This window comes from Vidua macroura, chromosome 2 (genome assembly GCF_024509145.1).
Source record: "Vidua macroura isolate BioBank_ID:100142 chromosome 2, ASM2450914v1, whole genome shotgun sequence".
Taxonomy (NCBI): domain Eukaryota; kingdom Metazoa; phylum Chordata; class Aves; order Passeriformes; family Viduidae; genus Vidua; species Vidua macroura.
In genome coordinates this window covers 30907383-30927355 of record NC_071572.1, presented here as the reverse complement: position 1 = coordinate 30927355, position 19973 = coordinate 30907383, and the positions used below count along the sequence as shown (strand labels likewise).

Here is a 19973-nt window from a genome sequence, read left to right as displayed (position 1 = left end):
CTCAGTTTTAATGAGTCTTCTGAACTGCCTCTTGGGTTTCCACATCTATTGTGTGCACTCCAACACTGGCTGTATTTAGCAGTGATCATGCCAGTGTTGTGTGTACCCTGTCATTCTTCCTGCATTTTGACACTGGGTATTCTATGTCCCAGGTATGTGACATGAAAAATAAGCTTTGGAATGTCCCACAAGGGTTCTTCCTTCAGAGGGTTTTCTTTTCTTTCTTTTTTTTTTTTTTTTCCTTCTTTTTTTTCTTTTTTTTTTTTTTTTTTGACAGGAAAAGGTAAGGTGTGAAAAGAGAAAAAAGGAAAATTTCTCATTTACCATTTTAAATAGAACCATCCTGGGAATCCTCAGCATTTGATCCTGCTACAGAATAGATTTTTTTCCCTTTCTTTTCTGATCTCTCTCAGAACTACTTGTCTTCATCTTTCTAGTGTAATGGAAACTGAGTGCCTGTTGTTTACTTACAGAGTTGGAAGCAGGAAAATTTGAAAATTGGAGTACATTTATCCACATTACAGTGGATACTTCCACTGTAAATGTAACCAAACTCTGCCTTACTGTACAATTTCCCACAGACCTTTTTTTCTCATGTTTTAGGTATATTGCTTCAGGTTCCTCTCAGTTCTGCACCAGAAGGGTGGGGGTAAGGATTCTAAAGAGTATAATGTTGTAAGTGACCACCTCTTATCCCACTTTCCCTACTGCAACCCATTCTCCTGGTTTCTTTATTATCTCATATGTGCCCCTGAATATCTGTGCCTACTTTTTAATTCTCTGCTGCATTTTTTTTCTATAATCGAAATAAAACACCTAAAGGAGATTTAAAGAATCTAAAAGAAAAGTGCGTCTAATTTTCCCTGCAAATGTGTAATTTAAAATCATTCTCTGATTGATAATATATGAGGAAGTTCTTAATGCAGTCAGCATTTCATGTCACTTGGTTTTTGAAAGCTTTTAGATACCAAATATGAAAGGAGTGGAGAACTGGCTTGTTTTCCACTGAAAATTATAGCAAATGGATGCTTTTTCCCATTTTTGCTTTTAAAGGTGAGAATACTTTCTAATGTGAAGCTATGCTATCATTGTGTTAACAGGAGCTCTGCAAAGAAACAAACTCTTCTTGGCTACTGTAGAGTGTAAGTCCATTTTATGCTTGCTATGAAACAGTCTCTGTCTGCTAGTAGGAAACATTTTACATGGTTGAGAGCTGTTCTTAATACAGCTATTCTCTGAACTGGTCAAGAAAAATAAAGTACTTCAATAGGCACGTATTTCTTTCCCCTGAAATCAAGTAATTGTTAGAGAAACATAACGTGTTGAATTATATACTGCTAAAGTTTTGAAGCAATTACATTGACTTCAATTTCCATTTGACAATAACAGATCTGTCAATTCCCATCCCTGTCTTCATGTGTTCAGAATTTGGTCATAAGCATTCGTGCTTGCATTTGAATTTTTTTATTAACAAAATGTCAAAGGATGGATGTTTTTCATTTCAAGGTTCTTCTGTCCACAAAAAAACCCCAACAGATGAGCCCTGTGTTCAAAGACAAATGGCTGTTCAGGTCCTGCAATGCAGTTTGTCTTAGAACACTTGTATGTTCAAATTTTTTTTTTTTTGGTAAAGGCTAATTTTTGTGTTTGTACATCACACGCTGGATGGATTGACTGCAAGAAGTTTCATTTTGTCAGAAATTAAAACTGGAAGCAGTAACAGGTGAAGCAAAGCAGGAAGGGGAAGCCAAGAGTGCCATGTCAAGTACGTGGCAGGGGGTCTGTCTGCCCTCTGATGCTTCTGTACAACTCCTGCTGAATTCAGTGTGGGCTATCTTACAGTGCCCGGGGTAAGATGTCCCACTGCACTACTACTGACGCTGCTGAGTGGAAGGCCTGCATCTGAGGACTAATCTAGATCAAAGTCTTCAACTCGTGGGAAGTGTAATCCCAAAGGGGATTCTTAGAGCACAATCTGCAAAACCTATTCACAACAGAGCTGGATAGCACTAGATAATGGACCAAGAATAATCTGAAAATACCTGTTTGTTAGTATAACACATTTATCATCCTTTGTGAAGGGTCACAGTGTGTATTTTTCAAAGAGGGACCCTTGTGAAGATAACTGAACTAACTAGAGCTCAGATGTTGCCATGAGAGTCTGTGGTAAAACATCATTGACTTCACAGGGAAAAAACTAATCCCAGCACAGCTACTGGTCTAATAAGATGCTGTATCTCCTGTAAAGGCACATTGATCTAAAAACATGCCATAAATAATGCACCTTGAAATACTCAATAAGCGCTTTTGAATACTTGACCGCGTGGTCTCTCTTGAGTCGGAACATCCTCCAGTACAGAAGGGCCAGGCAGCGGTAACTGGAATACAAGGGAGAGCAGAAAGTAAATGGTGACTCCTGAACAGAAATCACACTGAATATCTTAAATCCTCAAACTAATACAGAGTGGAAGGCTGACAGCACCTTGCTTGCAGTTTTTATCACCATTTGTTGCAGTACTTCACACTTTGCCATGGATTCATAAGCAGAGCTAGGTACTACAGCCAGAGCAGGTCATACCGACAAATGCTACCAGTGAGGTACTAAACAAACCATACTCAGAAGGGTCTGGGCTCCCAGGCCTTCATTCCGGCTTGAAGTTTGCACACTTGATCAAAAGCCTCTCCCATGAAAAGAGATATCCTGGAACTCAACATATACATATTTTTTTTTTTTTAATTTTTACTTGCAAATGCATAAACAACTTTTTGAGATATCTTGGGACTTTATTGCAATAGCCTGGATATAGTGAACTCGAGTTATAGTGGATGTATTTTGTATACACCCAGTGGTCTCTTCCAGCACCTGGAGATGGCTGGGATGAAGGGAAACCTTGGATCTGGCATAGATTTCAGTGGCCAAGCTTCTCTGTAGGAAACCAGAACAGAGACTGTGTTGGAGCCTGGAGGCTATTCCCAGGCTACTTGCCTAATTTGGTCCCCAAAGGAAATCAGGCAGTGGGTTGAAAAACTCAACGTGCTATACTGTCTGCCTCTGTGCTCTTTTTCAGTCTGCAGAGTGCCACACACCTTTAAAGCTACGTAATTAAATAAGAGTAATGGCTATTGACTATAGTTATGTACCACAACAGTCAGTATTCAGGACACATGCACTTTTCTTTGCTAGTGGCTTTAGGTGTACCTATTTTCTGAATTGAGAATCACCACCACCTCTTCCCAGCAAGGTTTTTGGATTGAAAAATTGTGAAAACTGGGGCAAGTGTGAAAGTGCCCCACAGTAATGCTGCTTTCGAAGCAAAAACCCTGTGTGTTTTGCTTTTCCTTTGGCAGCAGAGGACTCGTTTTTAAAAGCAGTATTTAGTCTTGGAGCTAATCCGGAGCACCAGAAGGTGCCTTGAGTTTGGAAGTGCAGAGTACTTCCCATCTCCCCGCGCCCAAGAGCTGCCCACACCTCAGCGAACGCCTCGAATTAGCAAACTGTCAGTGAAAAACCCAATCCCAGGCAGGGCTGCTGAGCCAGTCCGGCTGCTGTCCGGAGCGCGGCGGTGAAATCCCGGCCGTGGCCGCTGGAGGACAGTGTCTCCCCAGGAGAAGCGGGCCGGGAGCGGGCGGGCTGGCAGCCTGCCCGGCGGGCGCCGGGAGCAGCCGCGGGATGCGGCGGCCGCGCAGCCACCATCACTCTCCCTCTGTCACCTTCACAGGTACAGCGCATATGCAAATGGTGTCAGCTCATCTGCTGGCTGGCAGACGGTGAGTTAAGATTGCCATTCATCGCCCAGAGAAGGCTCCGTCTGCTTTCCCTCGCGCTGACCTTTCTCCTGCTGGAACAGATGCAGCGGCTCCCTGAATTTGGATGTGCTTCCACACGCACGGAAGCGCTCCGGCAGTTCTCAGCAAGCCTTTGTAATATGGCTTTATATGCCCTTTTTAAACCGTTCTTTAGTCATTTTCCCACCTAAGCATTTTTAAAGCAATTGCCACTAATGCATTCTGTGGGCCTCCCGATGGAACAGAAAACCAGTGACAGAGAAAGGGCATTAAAAAAAAAAAAAAAAAGCATCTCTGAATATTTTGTTCCTTTTTATACAAATGATTAATTAGGACTCCTTCTTTATGGAGGCTAAAGATGCATTTAATTTGGATTTTTAACAGATGGTTAATAGATGTTAAAAACACACTTGCTGATTGTAAATGTCCACTTACTGAGACTCAGTAACCATGTAATAGGTATTTTATGTATTAACTACAATGATATTAAATTAAAAATTGATTTTAATAACATTTTAGTATTTTACTACCAATCAGAAACTCTCCTATAGAATCTAAGGTGCTTACATATATGTTTAGAAATCTCAATATAATAGATAATCCAAGAGGCTTAATTATCTCCATCACCATATTGCCCTTCATATAATATAAATATAATTTATGACTGTTGAGCCTAAAATGTCAGCCACAAAAGAACTTACCGAGCTGTTGGTACAAAAGTACATCACTCATAAAAACAACAAACCATCCGGCATTTAAAAATTAATTACACTGATGTACCATAGCCAACCTGTCACAATTAATAAGTAAGTATGAATTGCTTATTTACAGAGACAGAATGCAGACTTGGTACAGTGATACAAGGGCTGGACCTTCCCAGAGAAGAAAGTATACTCTTAATTTCAATAGAGAACATAATTCTATCTGGCTGCATCCAACATCTGATTTTCAAGAACTGGCTCACTGCAGAAAATAAGCCTTGAGGAAAGCTTGATCTACTAACCATAATGCTGCCAGCTGTTTGTCTTCTGGCGTGGCGTTGGGGCCTGAGTGGGTTTTTAGTCTCACTGCATACCTTAAGCAAGAAGAAAAAAGCCAATGTGAGTTAACTGAGACAGCTTTATGTTACTGATCAGAGAGCTATGCTGGCCAATGTCGTTTGATCTGCCCCTTTATACATATTTGTTCAAGTTAGCAGCCATACATGTGGTTTTCCTAGTTGTGTTTAAGAGCTGTTTTGCCATTAGCAGTGCATCCCTGCACTCTTTAAACAGCCGTGAACTCCCTTGATCATCCATCAGTCCAAAGGGGAGCCTAGCTGGCGAGGTGACACTGTCCTACCAAAATAACCTCTGCTGCTGCAGAGACCCAGTTACACAGAGTTCATGCAGAAAAGGGTTTGGAGCTTTTGAAGGCAGACAGCCTGCCTGGAAGCTGGTGCTGACCTCACCCTGCCAGTTCTGAGTGCGTCTACCCAGATTTGCTCCTCTGAGCACAGCACAGCAGAGGGGGAACATGTGGCTCAGAGCTATTTTTGCTCACATGACATTACATTCAAACTCTATAAATATTAAAGATCCACAGAGGTAGCACTGGTGTTTCAAGAGTGCATGTGCTATGCAAACACAAATTGGTTTCTGGAAATCTCAGCTTCCAGCTGAATACCTGAACAACAGACAAGGTTAGAACAACACACAGCACTTCTGGGCTCACTTCCAGAAAAATACCTGTTCCCCATAATTAGCTGCTTGTGATTTTTTCTTACCTTTGCTTTCAAACTCTAATTCTGGTATCTGTGCAAAGATTCTGTATGAACCTTTTTTATTTCTACAGGCATACCTAGCAAACCACTTATTTTACTGAGTTGCGGAGAGATCAACAGCAATTCACATTACAACACAGCCACAGCTATACACATTATTGAAAGCTATACATCTGCAAGCAAAATTCATTTCCAGAGTTAGGACCATATATTTACTACCATGAGAAAAGACAGGGCAGACAAAGAAAGAGCTTTCTGCCTTTTGGGGGAAAAAAAAAAATGAAGGGAGGAATTACATAGAAAAAAAAAAAGAAGGAAAAAATTGCAGAGATGGAATGTACTATTCTCTAACAGAAAAAAAAAGTATTTGATTTTGTTCAATAACCTTCCAGTTAGAAAGCTGGCCTCAATCCACTGAAATGCATGAGAAGACAGCCCTAAGTGGAATAAAATGCCAGTGGAATTATTAACATGCGAGAAAATCTTCACATCAACACTAAGTCCAAAAGAATGCTTTTGTTTTAGAAGCTCTGATTCATTATGGATATGATTAAAAAGGAAAATGCGTTACTTCCTATGAGCTTAATCCTCACTGGATGGAACTGCATGGTTGACTGTCCTAAGGAATGATACCATGGTCACTGTCAGTGCAGATTTCTCCACTAGTGTGTCTGGGGTCGCTCTCTTGCACAGTCCCTCAGCTGCTGCAATGGTTTTGACCTTTGTTTTCTCTACCAATGACAGTGCCAATAACATTAATTTTAAGTACCAGCTATAATGGAGAAAAGGACTTAAGAGACATACTTTCTTCAGAGGGACTGTGGATGACACTGAATTCTAGACTGCCCTGTTTGGAGAGCCATGAAGGTGACTAAAGGTTGTTGCAATGTTTTTCAAATTACCACTCCATGAGAATGTTTTGTTATTATGGATTACTGGTTCCTCCACTGAGTAGCTCAGGACTTACATCATGAAATACTTGAAGTAATTTGCAACTCAAGTAATAGGAAAATATTTGGGTGTTTTTTTTGTTTGTTTGTTTGTTTGTTTGTTTGTGCTTTTGTTTGTTTCTTTCTTTTATTTTTTCTTTTTTTCATTCTTCGCAGTTTCTTGATTTAATTTCCAAAGAAATGACAGATAATACATATACATTACATATGAATAACCAGGCCCTTGTAAGGAGTTAACTACTAGCCTTTTGCTGCATGTATGAAAATAAGTGATAATGCAGATGATCGTGTTTGCAGAGTAACCTCTGGGGTCATCTCCTTCCTTTCCTACCTGATGAGTTCAACTGTTTCTGAATACATGGTATAAGGGGATTTAGATTCCATTGGGCCTTGTTCCATTGCATTTCCACACTCAATAAATGATAGTGCTGCTTCTGCATAATTCAGTGCCTTTCCAAACTTCTCCACCTAGAGAGAAAAAATAAGGACACAGAGATGTAGTGTTATCATCAAGATGTTGTTTACATTTGATGGGATTTTCTCAACAAATATTGTAAACTTGACACAAGTTGATATATCTTCAGGTGCACACTTTTTCCTGTGAGAAAGCTAACACCCATCAAAGCCTGTGCATCAGTAAAAATAATAAGATACAGAAAATAGAACTAGAAAAGGCTCTGAGATAGTCTTTGTTCCACAGTCTTGTGTCCAAAGAAGGGTCAGCTGTGCCTAGGACATTCCCAACAGTGTTTGTTAAAGCTCTTCCAGTGCTGGAAATTTCACAAACTCATGCTGCCTTTTGTTCCAGCTTTCATGTTTCCTTAAAAAGGGTTTCACACATCTTTGAAAGTGTAGTTTTTTATCACTCAACAAAGAATGGTAACGGATATCGTTAACTAAGAGAAGAGAATTAAATACTTTGACTACTAACTCTTATACAAAGGCTCATCTCTGTTCTCCTGTCTTCTTTATCCCTACCATTTTCAGCATTGTTCTCTCTTGTCAGGAATTTGCTTTCTATATCCTCCTCCTCTTTCAGGGACTGCTCTGCTCCCTCAGCATCTTCTGCCATCCTCCTTCCTTGCCCTTTTTCTTCTCCTATTCTTGGTACTTCTTTGACTTTGTGTGTATATTTGTGCACTTACATGCACATACATGCATGTCCTCAGTAACACTGTACATGCAAATATGCATCTAATATTCATATGTGTACACTTACATGCCACTTATCTGCCCTCAGAATTTCATTTTTGATGTGAAGAGAGAGATGAATCATACTAATACCTCTCTGTCCTGACTTCTCTCTCCTTCAGTCAGAACTCCTGCGGTACATAAAGCCCATTAATGGACTGGATGCATTTGGTTGAAATCTGATGCACACAGTGAAAGGTTAATGGACCTTATTCTTTTCTAAGGGATAAAGATTTTAAATAGTAACTTTGGAATGGCACACTAGCTTCAATCTATTTTAGGTTCTTATATGACTCCCACTGCGATCATACCAGAGAACTTCACAAACTTTTTATTATATTTCTCCCCCTGATGCTCCAGTGCGGGTGGAAGTGCTATTATCCCAATTTCACAGATGGGGGACTGAGGAGCAGAGAGACTTAGAGTAATTTTCAAGCTGCTCACTGTGAGTGCCTGTGTCAGGTAGTGCAGTGCCAAAGTAGGAGGTGTTGAGCCCAGCAAGGTGATTCAAAGTGCCTGGAGGCACTTTGGCAATATGGCATTTTCCTCAGGATGCCTACACAGCCAAGGAGGGAGAGGAAGCACCTGCAAAGGCGGCAAAGGTGTAAGTAAGGTGCTGGTCCACTGTGTAGGGAAGCTGAATGTGGAGGATATTTCAACCACCTGATACTGATAGAAAGCTATTTAAACCATGCCCAGGTGACTTTCATGCAGCAAACTTGTGGCACAGCAGAGAATAATGCTTGCAACTCTGCTTTCTGGGAGTATACCATAAAAACATTTCTCTCCAGGCTAAGAATTTCCTTTGCATTTTAAGTGATCATTTCCATTCTGTTTAAAGCAACACACTAAAATGCACCATTTGTACTTCTCCACAATATTTCCTGATTTTAAGACTCACTTTAGAGTAATATGGAACTGAATAAACCATAGAAATTTGTGCTAATAAACTCAGGTAGAGTGTAAAACTCAGTGTTAGTGTTCTAAATTAAGGACCTGCTTCTGCTTCCTTGGCCTTTCTACATTCTGCACAGCTGAGAAAAACCTTTCTTCTTTCCTGATGGTATGACAGCAAAGTGTCTGACAGAGCAAGACAGGAATGCAGCTACCCCCACCAGCAACGCAGCCACCCTAATGCAGGGTCCCACTCCATATCCTGCCATCCCAAAGACCTCATGTTGTTCTGGCTTATCTGTGGCACTGGACAAACACAGCCTTGCAGAGAACTGAGGGACAGCTAAGCAGAGCTCTGCTGCAGCACTGCATATTTTGCACCCATTTGTTTGGAAAGACAAGCATCTCTTCAGTGCTCCACACAACCTCAGATTCCACTTTTTCTTTCTGGCTACATTTTTAGGCAGGTCAAACCCAGGCTGTAGATTCTGTTTGTTGCAACAGTACTTTGTGTGCTAGGTGTTCCTCTACAAAAATTCTTTGTGTGCTTCTGATTATGTTGGGAAACATCTGCCACGAAACCAGGATTCTTTTGTCACAGAAAAGCCAAAGCTCTTTAAAAAAAAAGTGCAAGTACCTCAGCTACCAGACCAAATTTGGAGGGAGATAAAATTATAGGACCTAGCCAGCTAGTTAAGCTGAGAAGATAGGTATGTGGATCCTTTACGCAGCCTCCATTACTATAGTTACTAATTAAAGCAAAGGGATAAATGGAAAGTTTTATTTAGCCAGGCCTTTATCTCAGTAAGTCATTATTTGTTAAGTCATAGTTTATTGGGCTATGAACATTTGATTATATAAACATTTCTTAATTTAACAAGCCTAGCCATCCTTATAATAGGTTTTATAATTACCCCAGCAATACTGCACTGATGAAGAAACTGCATTGCAAGAATTATTTGGAGCAATGTAACTGGAAAGAAAATGTTCTCACCATTGCATCTGCTTTATGCTTCTTCCGTTTAGCTTCCTGCATAAAGTAATCTGCATTGCGTGGTCTACCAGGGGAAAATAAGAAGACATTTTATTATTTTCTGAAGTGCAGAATATTTTAAGGTTACTTTTCCCTTATTTTAAACCCAATTTGCAAACATTTTTTATGAAGAAAATACACTTATCGTGTAACCATGCATCTTCTATTTTCAGATTTCTGCCTGTGGAGACAATAGCATTTATGGCTGTTTTCGTTCTTTAGAAGTCAGTGATTCAAGTAAAGAAAGGCTAATAAAATGCATTTTTATGGATTATATAAACTGCTTCCCAAATTAGTGCAGTTCTGATCTGCAAAATGGATACATGCGTTAAGCAGAAAAAGATATTCTGTCTTCTCCTCTTCCTGGTGCTTGCTTACCTCTTTTTCTATTCCTCTATGTACATTGTTATTTGCCTTGGCTTCTCCTTCCTCTCAAAACAAGTGTGTGTTTAATCTCTCCACTTTGAAAACACACACTGAACCTGCTTGCCTCCACAGCTACATCTCGCTCTTGTCCCTCTTATCTGTAAGCATGCTGAGTACTGTTTACTTTTGCTTTGTGGAGTTCATCTCTGACTCAATGCTGGGCTACCTGCTGCAATTCCACTGGCATTTCTCGTGCCAATTTCTCCATTGATTTCTCATCAAACAGATCTGGGAGATTCCATCCCTTCCTTAACCTACCTGACCTACAGACTGCAGGGCACAAATTCAACTTGCTTCTGTCCTGAAATTCACAAGTGCATTTGTAAACAGATTTATCCACTCTAATTCAAACTGGAAACAAACTGATGTCTCCTTGTCACTGTGTCAGTGAGCTCCTCATGGCTGAAGCTAATTTCTTCATCTCCTCCCACAAGCTCTCCCTATGGCACCTTTATAAGTCACAGTGGAGAACAGCCATTTGCTGTGTCATTTCAGACCATAACCTTGCATCTTCAGTCATTGTCTCTCATAAAAGTCTTCACATTTCCTTACCCTGCAGATTCTTCTTGTCTCATATACGTGGGAGGTGACCTTTCTCTACTCAGCTAAAATATGTCCTGGTTCTTCTTAGCTTATACTGTGGTTACTACATCCTTGTCTCTGTCAGAGAGGGAAGTTTTGACTTGCAAAAAAGTTTTCTTAGTATTGGTTAGTGTCATTCCCTTGTCCTCATTTCAAGAAAACGAGATATTCCTGAGTATTTGGAGTATGAATTCTGATGGTTTTGCTACTCATGCTTTTAAGAGCTTGGTGTTGTAAATTATATGTTATTATTGCCACTCAGCAATCTGTTGTATGTTAACTCCAACAGACAGCTCAGCTCCACACACTCACTCACTCACTTCCCTCCTGTGGGATGGGAAAGAGAATCAAGAGAGTAGAAGTGCAGAAGAGTAAAAGTAAGAAAACTTGCACATATAGATACTGACTAACAGATAAATCAAAGTAGAACAAGTAATTCATCCACTGCTTCCCATGGGCAGGCAGGTGTTTAGCCATCACATGGAAAGCAGGGTTTCAATATGATTAACAATGACTTGGGCAGACAAATGCCATCACTCCAAATATTCACCCCTTCCTCCTTCTTCTCTCAGCTTTATATGCCGAGCATGACACCATGGTGCGGTCAGCAGGGGTCAACTGTCCTAGCTGTGTCCCTTCCCAACTCCTTGTGCAACCCCAGCCTCCCTCTTGGAAGTGTGGGGTGAGAGGCAGAAAAGGCCTTGAGACTATCCCAGACCAAAAAATTCATATTCCTAACTTTTTTTTTCTTGAAATTGGGATTTCTGAGCACATGTATTCAACAAAATGTTTTGTGTCAGTCAGAGAAGATGCAGATCTAAAAAGTGAAGTGGAATGAATGAGTAAAACATTGATGCTGATAGCAGTAAGAACATGCTCAGATCCATAACTGAGGTAAGTGGGAGCGTGGAGGAACCTCTTAACAGAAGAGGGCAGCCATACAACCTCCTCAAGAACATAAGGCTATTTGAACAGTCAATTTACTCAGTCTGTTTCTTTGTACTTATGTGCACACAGTTTTAAGAACATTTAATTGCATCAGAGGAAGTTAGTCAACCTTATTTTGAAGAGAAGAAAGGCTAAATATAACTAGATAGAAATGAAATTCAAAGCCTGGCTAATTTAGAATGATTTCTGTCCTAAAAACCTTGTAGATATGAAAAGCAGTTCCTTTGTTCCAACTTTCTTTTAAATATTCTCCTACAGAGTGAAATTTCACCCCATCTTACTCTACCTATTAGGTCAGAAAGGGAACTAGACAGATTTGTGTCCTAGTATCTCATAATCTACTGCCAATGCAAATACTTCCTATGTCCCAGAAGACATTCTTAATAAGAAGAACCAACTGAAACTGGTCCCGGTCAGTTATAAAATATTACACATTGAAACAGTCTTAGCTTGATGCAGAAAAATAGCTATGCTTTCAGAAACACTGAAAGCATTCCTAAAAGAAATGTTCTGTCTCTCCTTGTCTTGTGCAATGACCGAGGGAAGATGGTTTATTATGAAAACTCAAAAAACAAAGCCAAGTAGAACAAACCAAGTCTCATCTCTCTGAAGTGATGAAAGTTATGAACTTTTACATGAGCCTGTCAAACTCAGGTCGTTAAAACACATCCTCTCCAGCGTTCCCTTCTATATATCAGCCAGCACCATATGCCTAATTTTCTTGTCTGAAGCATGGTAAGAGGCTGTAAAAACAAAGTGAGATAACACAATGTAATTATGGTCGACTTATTTATACGTTAATTGTAAAATGGTTTTCAACTTGCAGCAGGATTTGTTTTCCTCAGTTATGATTAGCAATGAAGGTATTAGTAGGAACATTCCTGAACCAAGAAGACTTGCATTGAGGGCCTTGCTATGGGATGGTTAAGCCTAACACAGATATTGAAGCCATTGGTTTGTAATAAGCTGCTTGCAAAGTCTAATATAAAAAAGAAACTATTAAAATGCCATTTTAAAGAGAAGCATAAATATATTCTCCATGTGAATGTTTAGGTATTTCCATAGGAAAAATACAAGATTGATTTAAAAATCAGGGCTTGCCTAACAGAAATTAAGATGCATTGGGAAAAAATGCATAGGGTATAATTTTTATTAGCTTCTTAAACAGAACTTGTTCAGTAGTGTTAATAAACATGACAAGTCAAATTCTGATGTCTTTATGCCACCTATGAAATACTATTCTTCAATTTATTGCTACATGTTAATGGCCTTTCTATTCAGATAACTAATGTGCATGTTAGGTGAAAATGGGAAGCTGAAATATCTAATAGATTCAATGTATGTTTTTGTATCATTTTAGTAACAAAAAGGGGCACTTGATTATTTTCTAGGTTTTTTTTATGAGAGTTAAAGGTTTCAAGTTCAGTTTTGTTTAGGTTCCCACTGCTCATGAACATAATCTGTCTTTTTAAATTCAGTATATTAGTTTAAATTATTATGTCATGAAGTAAAAAAATAAGAAAAACACCCTATATTATAGGCTCCTTGAAGATAAGAGGTTGCCTGAGCTCACGGACATATGCAGACACATGAGAAAACTGATGCATAAATTAATTATTCCAGATAGCTCTTTTGCATACTGCACATTTTTTATCTACGAAGTTTGTTAGTCATATTCTGATTTTACAGACTCTGAAGTTACAGTGACCAAGAACCCATGTCTGCTACAAACATGAAGGTCCATGCAAACCTCCTCTGCAGCTTGACCTATTTAGTTATGTTGGTGATAATCTCAGACTGGAGACTTTATAGGTAATCTCACTGGATGCTAATTTCAGATACTATATGTTATTGAAGAGAGGCATCTTGAGGAAAAGCAAATGTGTTTTCCCACTGATGAGATTCAGAAAGATCTGTGGCTAAAACCCTTTTCAGGTCTTTGGTCTCAGCTTTGCAATCCCCCTGCAGATTACAGCCTCACTATAGCCTGAGAAATGAGAGAACAGGAAAAAATTTCAACCCCCCTGCAGATCACATCCTTGCCACAGCCAGAGAACCAAGAGAATAAAAAAATTTCTGGTACCAGGCTACTGGTTGAACTGGAGTGAGCAGCAGAACCAGCACTGGAGACTCTTTATGTTTACTGGTCATGAATGTAAACTGAAGTCACAAGGAAACCTATTCAGTGACTTCTGTTTTTCAGACAATTGGATCAGATTCTCCTCTTAAGTTAGTTACAACTGTATGAATCTATAGGCATCAGCACTTTCACTCCAGATTTACAAACAGAATTCAGACCTCTTGTTAAAAAAAAAAAAATTAAAAAAAAGTCTGACTTCAAATTAACAGGTAGAAACAAATGTTTTATCTCTCTTAAACTGCACAAGAAAGTCTTTTGTTTCTGAATATCTGATTGTTGGTACTTTTAGAAATATAGTCCTCTTCAACAAAGCCAAAAAGGAGTTCTAATACACTGCTCTAATGCATCTCATATATCTCTCTGAATGGCAAGAGAAAGAGCGTAAAGCATTAGAGCCAACTAAGTCAGGCTGCTGGTGAATTCTCCCTGGGATCAAGTGTCATTATGTGAAACTGGCTGCTCTCGAGGAGAATTTACCCTACTCTGTTGATTGGGGAAAGCAATCAAGTACCGCTGGAACGATTTCAACGCATTCTCAGTCAACACTAGGCAGTCACCTAGGCACTGCAACAGAATCCAGCCTTTTACAGAACAACCCCCCCACGGCTAGATCTGATAGTACAAACAAGGCCAGGCTTCCTTTTCAGCAGTGGCATTTAAACCATTTATGACTTTGACAAGGGCAGCCTCAGTAGCATGGCTGTGGCTGAATCCAGGATGAAATTTATCAAACAATCCACTACTGTCCAGTATTTCTCTCACTCGCCTTGGCACTGCTTTCCCTGGGAGCTTGTTGAAAACCAGCAGGAAGGACAGCATATCCATTGCTTGTTATGTTGCGCGGGATCCCAGCGTGAGGTGAGATGGCTGCGGGCATTGTAATTACTCCTCTGCCAGAAGCAGCCTTTCAGAATTTCCAGGCTGTTGAGCTCCTAAGAGTGGTGTTACACTACCCAGGTGAATGCCTGTCTGTGTACTTTTCTCTCATCCTATTTAGCTCCATGCCATTACAGTGTATCTCTGCCACCTTTGTCTTCTGCGGCCTCCTCTGAATTTAATTTACTCCAGTTTAGTGGATAATTGCAAAAATGTAAACTCATGCAATAAAAAAAGGGAAGAGAATCAAACAAAGTGAATCAATAAAAGCCTTACTTTGTACAGTAATTTATCAGCATCTACTGCAAAATCTCCTTGGAACTCAGAGCAGCCACTGGTATTTACAGAGTATGGTGTAGCTTAGACTCCAATATACAATTTTAATTATACTGCATTCAAAACCACATTTTTAATCTAATTTTTATATTTTATATGAACTAAATACTAAACTATAGCATTTTCTGCTTCATTTACATAATTTACCACTTGTACATTATTTCTTACTGTTGTATCGTGCTTTATGAGGATACATTAAAAAAACCTAATAAAAGTTCAATTAAACATCATAAATGTAGCCAAGTGCATATTTTAATACCCTTCAGAGATAATAGTGCTGAAGTGTTGTAAAAAAAACAAGCTAGTGCTTCCTCAGTGTACAACAATTGCATGTAATAAAAGCAGCTTAAATCATCATTCTAAATATAGGAGCAGTTTCACAACTTTAGTAATCTAAACCCTGAAAAAATGAATGTGTTGGAAAGGAGTAGAACAGCAAAATGAGCAACTTTAAAATATGATCAGAGCTAGGGGCAAATCAGAAGAAATTGGCTAGCCAGGGTGAACCCACAAGCAGTTTTGAAGCTGTGCCAGTATGCCCTGAACTTTCAGTCCAGGAGGAGAAGAAAATCCTGTAAGAGCAGGAAAACCATGTAATGTGAAAGGCAGGTGTACACAGCCTATTTGCTGTCTCATAACAGGATGTGTCAGGAGCTTGTTTGACATGCTGGGTCATAGATAAGGGTGTTCATCTTTAGGGTGAATGATAGAGTTCAGCAGATGTTACTATACAAAATAGTGCTCTCCCCTGATGGATCATAGCCTCCTGCCCATTCCACCACTTAAAATAAATGCTCTTTTATGGGACATGGCACTGCTGTGTCTGAGGCATGGCACACATAGTGGCACACAGGCTGGGAGAGAGTCCATGGCATTGACAAAGTGGGCACCCAGCTCTATGGAAGTCTCATGGTCACTCTGGCAGACCCATCAAGCCTGGAAGTTTAGCAGAGGAGCACGCAAGTGGAGAAGGCCAGGAGATAAATATTGAGCTTTAAGTGAGAGTACTATAGGCATTTGAGAAAGATAGGAACAAAGGATCTGACTGGAGTTGGGCCAAAATGTGAGAAAAATTTACCCAATCACACAACTACACAACTACTATCTTGTTGGGTTTAGTATAACAAGGTCAATATCTTAGATAAGATGAATAGATGAATAGCACAGATACCTAGAGAGGGAGTTACTGTCACAAAAAATAGCAGACAAAATTAAAGCCTGGCATCTAACAGAAATGAAATGCAGAAGTATAAAAATAAGTGGGGACTCCTATTTTGGCAAAAATGCAAAATCCCCCTGACTAACCATGTCAGTGTAATGAAATACAGAAGAATATGAGAAAGAGTCAAAATCTAATACAAATTACTGTGTATGACCCAGATTCATGACTTAAAGATATCCATGTGAAATCAATATCTAGACTAAAACACACAAGGGCAAAGTGTACAAGTGAAGAGAGAGGAATGAAACAAGTATTCACAATAGGAACTTGAGTTCCTGTTTTAAAAGCAGAGGCAGAAAACACTATGTGCTTGCAGATAAACTACAATTTTGTCTCTTTCGATGTATGTTAAATAGATGTTCTGAATGAAACTAATTTCAGTTAGAGTGACAGCCTTTATAATCAGTCCTACAGAGACAGGGTGGGACCACAGCAGTCCAGATCTATTTTGATTTAAAATGCCACAAAATGACACCTTGAATTCTCAAGAAGAGTCTGTAAAGCAAAGGCAGAAAGACCTTTCTGGGAGAGGGTCCACCTGGCAGCCAGCTCTGATGTTTCCAGCTCTGATGAGGGAGAAGAAAAGGTGTGGGTGAAACCGTTGGATGATAGTACGTGTGAAGCCTGGTCAGTGAATGGGGTGACTACGCTGAAAGAAGCAGGTGATCCTGAAACAAAGACCCTATCCAGGGATCCTGTCCTGTGGAGCCTGTCTAAGACACTTCAGTAATCACAGGATTTGAAAGAAATCATAACCAGGCACTAAAGACCAGGAAGACATCTGATAAGGATTTTGGGAATTGATGCTCCTCGTGTGTGTTAAATTATTACAGCCCCTCTCCAGCTCCATGACTTGTTGTTGGTTCTCAAAATGAACAGGGTATTCCCAGGGTAAAAATCAGTTTGAATGGTCTACCTGTGATTCTCTAAAGAGATTATGATTATTTGCCAGTGTGGTTTGTCATCACTGGAAGATGAAAATATCCTTTATATGTTGAAAGAATGATCAGGAAAGCTCTAATGCCTCCTTGAGGAATCACAGGGCAATTACCCTAGGGCAATTGCAGTGAGCCTTCTCTTCTAAAAGGGAAACTTCTGGGTAACTATATTGTTAAAAATGGACTTGAAGCACATTCTTCAAATGTATGTAAAGTTATTTTCCACTGGCACAAGGACAGCAAAGCTGTCTTGGGAATTAAACCTCAGATAGAGGCATTAGACTATCTTTTCCACATCCCATCCGTGAATCCTGGCATTGAGCGTGATGAAAACCCACACCATTCTGTGATCCAGCACAAGCAGGCAAACCCCCAGTTACACTGCGATGGACTTGTAGATATTAGTAGAGAAACAAAACCAATGGGAAACAAAATCTGACAAGAACCAGAGATATGGTAGAACAGCAAAAACAATGGGGAGTTAGATGAGACTTCCTCATATTCAGCGTGAGACTTAGACTACTCAAAGAGCTGGAGGGTTTGGACTGTCTTTGTTATTCAATGCAGACATCTGCTCATGGCTCACTATGCAGAGGTGAGGAAAGTCTGGGAGAGACCAGTGGAAGAGTTCTCTCCCATCTGTGAAATTCAGTTCTGCTTCTGGAACCTGGAGGAGTGTTTGCTGAACCTGATTAGAAGACCCTTGTCTTGCTTACTGTTATGATTTACAGTGGACTGAAGATATTGACTGAAGTGGACTGTAGGGTAAGAAAAAGCTACATTAAAATTAATTGATACAAACAAATTTTCTTTCATAAGTAGCAAAATATTCAGAGACTATTTTAGACCTGAGTCCATCAATAGAACCATTCATTCCTTGGCTATGCCTGTGCAACTGAAATAAGGAGGGCAAGTATACCAGCTTTATCATTTGATCATGCATGCAGTGTAATTGCTAATATTCTCCCTGGCATAGTTTTGAGCTCAGACAATGCCTGGGCACAGCTTGGGGACAGCACAGGCTAGGGACTATTCTCAGGAGACAGTGAATGTTCTTTCTTTGTTTTGAGGAGTGAAGACAGTTTAATCATATAAACATAAGCCTGCTGAACCACTTGCCTACAGGAGCAGAGGAGGGACATGGATGTAGCTAAGTTCAAAAGAGGTCCACAGTTCTGCCTTTCCTTTGATGACAGGGACTAGCGGCTAAAAATTCAATACCCTATGAAAACCTCCTGCTAGAGCTGATGAAGCATTTGTTTCCCACCAAAACAAGCCCTCATAAAGAGTCCCTTTAAAGGTGACCTTGCAGAGAGCAGGCAGCTAAATTATCTCATCATGGGAGGCAGTGTCTGGTATGTCTAATGTTATTTTCTCATGGTCAGCATACCTGTGAGAAATACCTGTGCCATAAGTAAGAAAGGAGGAAGAGGAAGACTGGGTGGGTCAGATGAAGTCCTGAAATCCCCTAAAGCCAAGAAACTCAGAGAAGTCCACAGTAAGCTTAGGAATTTGTAAGGAGTTGGTCTGACTAGTTATTTTCTAGATTGCTGATGAGAAGAAAGAGGAGCCACTCTCTATTCCTGAACAGTGGTCCTCGGCATGTGTTCAACACTACAAAAGTACCTTTAAATACTCCACTAATCCTTAAGGCATTTTGAACAATTCAAGTAAGATCACTTCCAGATGTATGAGTCACAATCTAAGAACACTTTTTCCTTTCCACTCTGAGGAGGAATAACAACGAAAAGACTGAAAATGAGACACCTGAAAATGACACAGTTCAAGTTAAAACAAAGATATGCATCAGGAAGTTATTATCATAAGCTCTATGTGTTAACACCTTTACAGGTGAATATTTTCTGGGTATATGGTCTACTGTTTGGCAAACAAACACAGGAATTCTATCTCACTGCAAGATACGTTCCTTAGACAATGACTGTCTGTAGCATCTAGCATCTTCCACCATAAAGGTGGAAGAGACATTCAACAAAATATGAACTTAAAACAAATGCCGTAGAAGATGTATTATCTTGCTCCTATAAGGCAAGAAAAAAGAAAAATAAGTGTAAGTGAAGAAAAACCACACCCCAAGTTTGAAATTATGACTCAAAATTCAAGTAAAAAAGTAATCCCGAGAAGCATATTCTGATTTAGTTATAAGGAAAGATGGGAAACGGGGTACACTCTGCTATTTTTTTGCACTACAGAAGCAGTATTTTGAGGGTGCCCTTGGGCCCTCACAAGATGTCTATGCCTAGCACTTCAAGGACAACAGACTTTGTTCCTAAATGCAGTTTTTGGGAATTCTGTTATTCAGTGAAATTACAGAAGGACTCAATATGACTTCAAGCATTATTATGTAGCCTTGAGAATGTTCTCTTCATGGAGTGAGAAGCTGCCAAAAATCCAGGAAATCTTATTAAAATTTACTACTGGACACAGCATTGATGTCATTGACACATGTGGCATGCTGGGTACCTCTAAGTATATTCAGATTTGTCAGCAAACAATGGCAAACCAGGGGAAGGAGACTTTTGAAGACTGTTAGCTATATTCACTGTTATACTGCAGTGTATGTGTATACAGCACTCTGCCAAGGAAGATATACTTTTTACTGACCTAGTTGTGTTCCAATTTATCGCTAGTGACAGCTGTTGTCAATGATCTGGAGAAAATAAATTGAGAATACAGTAAAGAGACACTGACTGGTCAAAAAATTAGTTGTTGTTTTAAATCAAATATAAGGGATTTAGTTTCTTTAAAACTTTAGAGTCTGATTAAAATTAAGACTTTAAAGCCATGGCTGGATTACAGTAATTCAGAACTTCATGGATTATGAGATGAAATACTTCATAGGCATCATTTAGGACAAATGCTGCCATTAGG

General features: G+C 39.6%; 1 protein-coding gene across 1 annotated transcript in view; it reads right to left on the bottom strand.

Moving 5' to 3' along the window:
- Nucleotides 1-19973, bottom strand: part of AFF3 (ALF transcription elongation factor 3) — a 273112-nt gene that overhangs the window by 3616 nt on the left and 249523 nt on the right. The window contains exons 15-18 of the mRNA XM_053969767.1: nucleotides 9578-9641; nucleotides 6830-6966; nucleotides 4790-4861; nucleotides 2285-2378 (exon numbers count right to left, since the gene is read on the bottom strand). Of these exons, the coding sequence (XP_053825742.1) occupies nucleotides 2285-2378; nucleotides 4790-4861; nucleotides 6830-6966; nucleotides 9578-9641 (367 nt within the window). The remainder of the gene's footprint in view (nucleotides 1-2284; nucleotides 2379-4789; nucleotides 4862-6829; nucleotides 6967-9577; nucleotides 9642-19973) is intronic.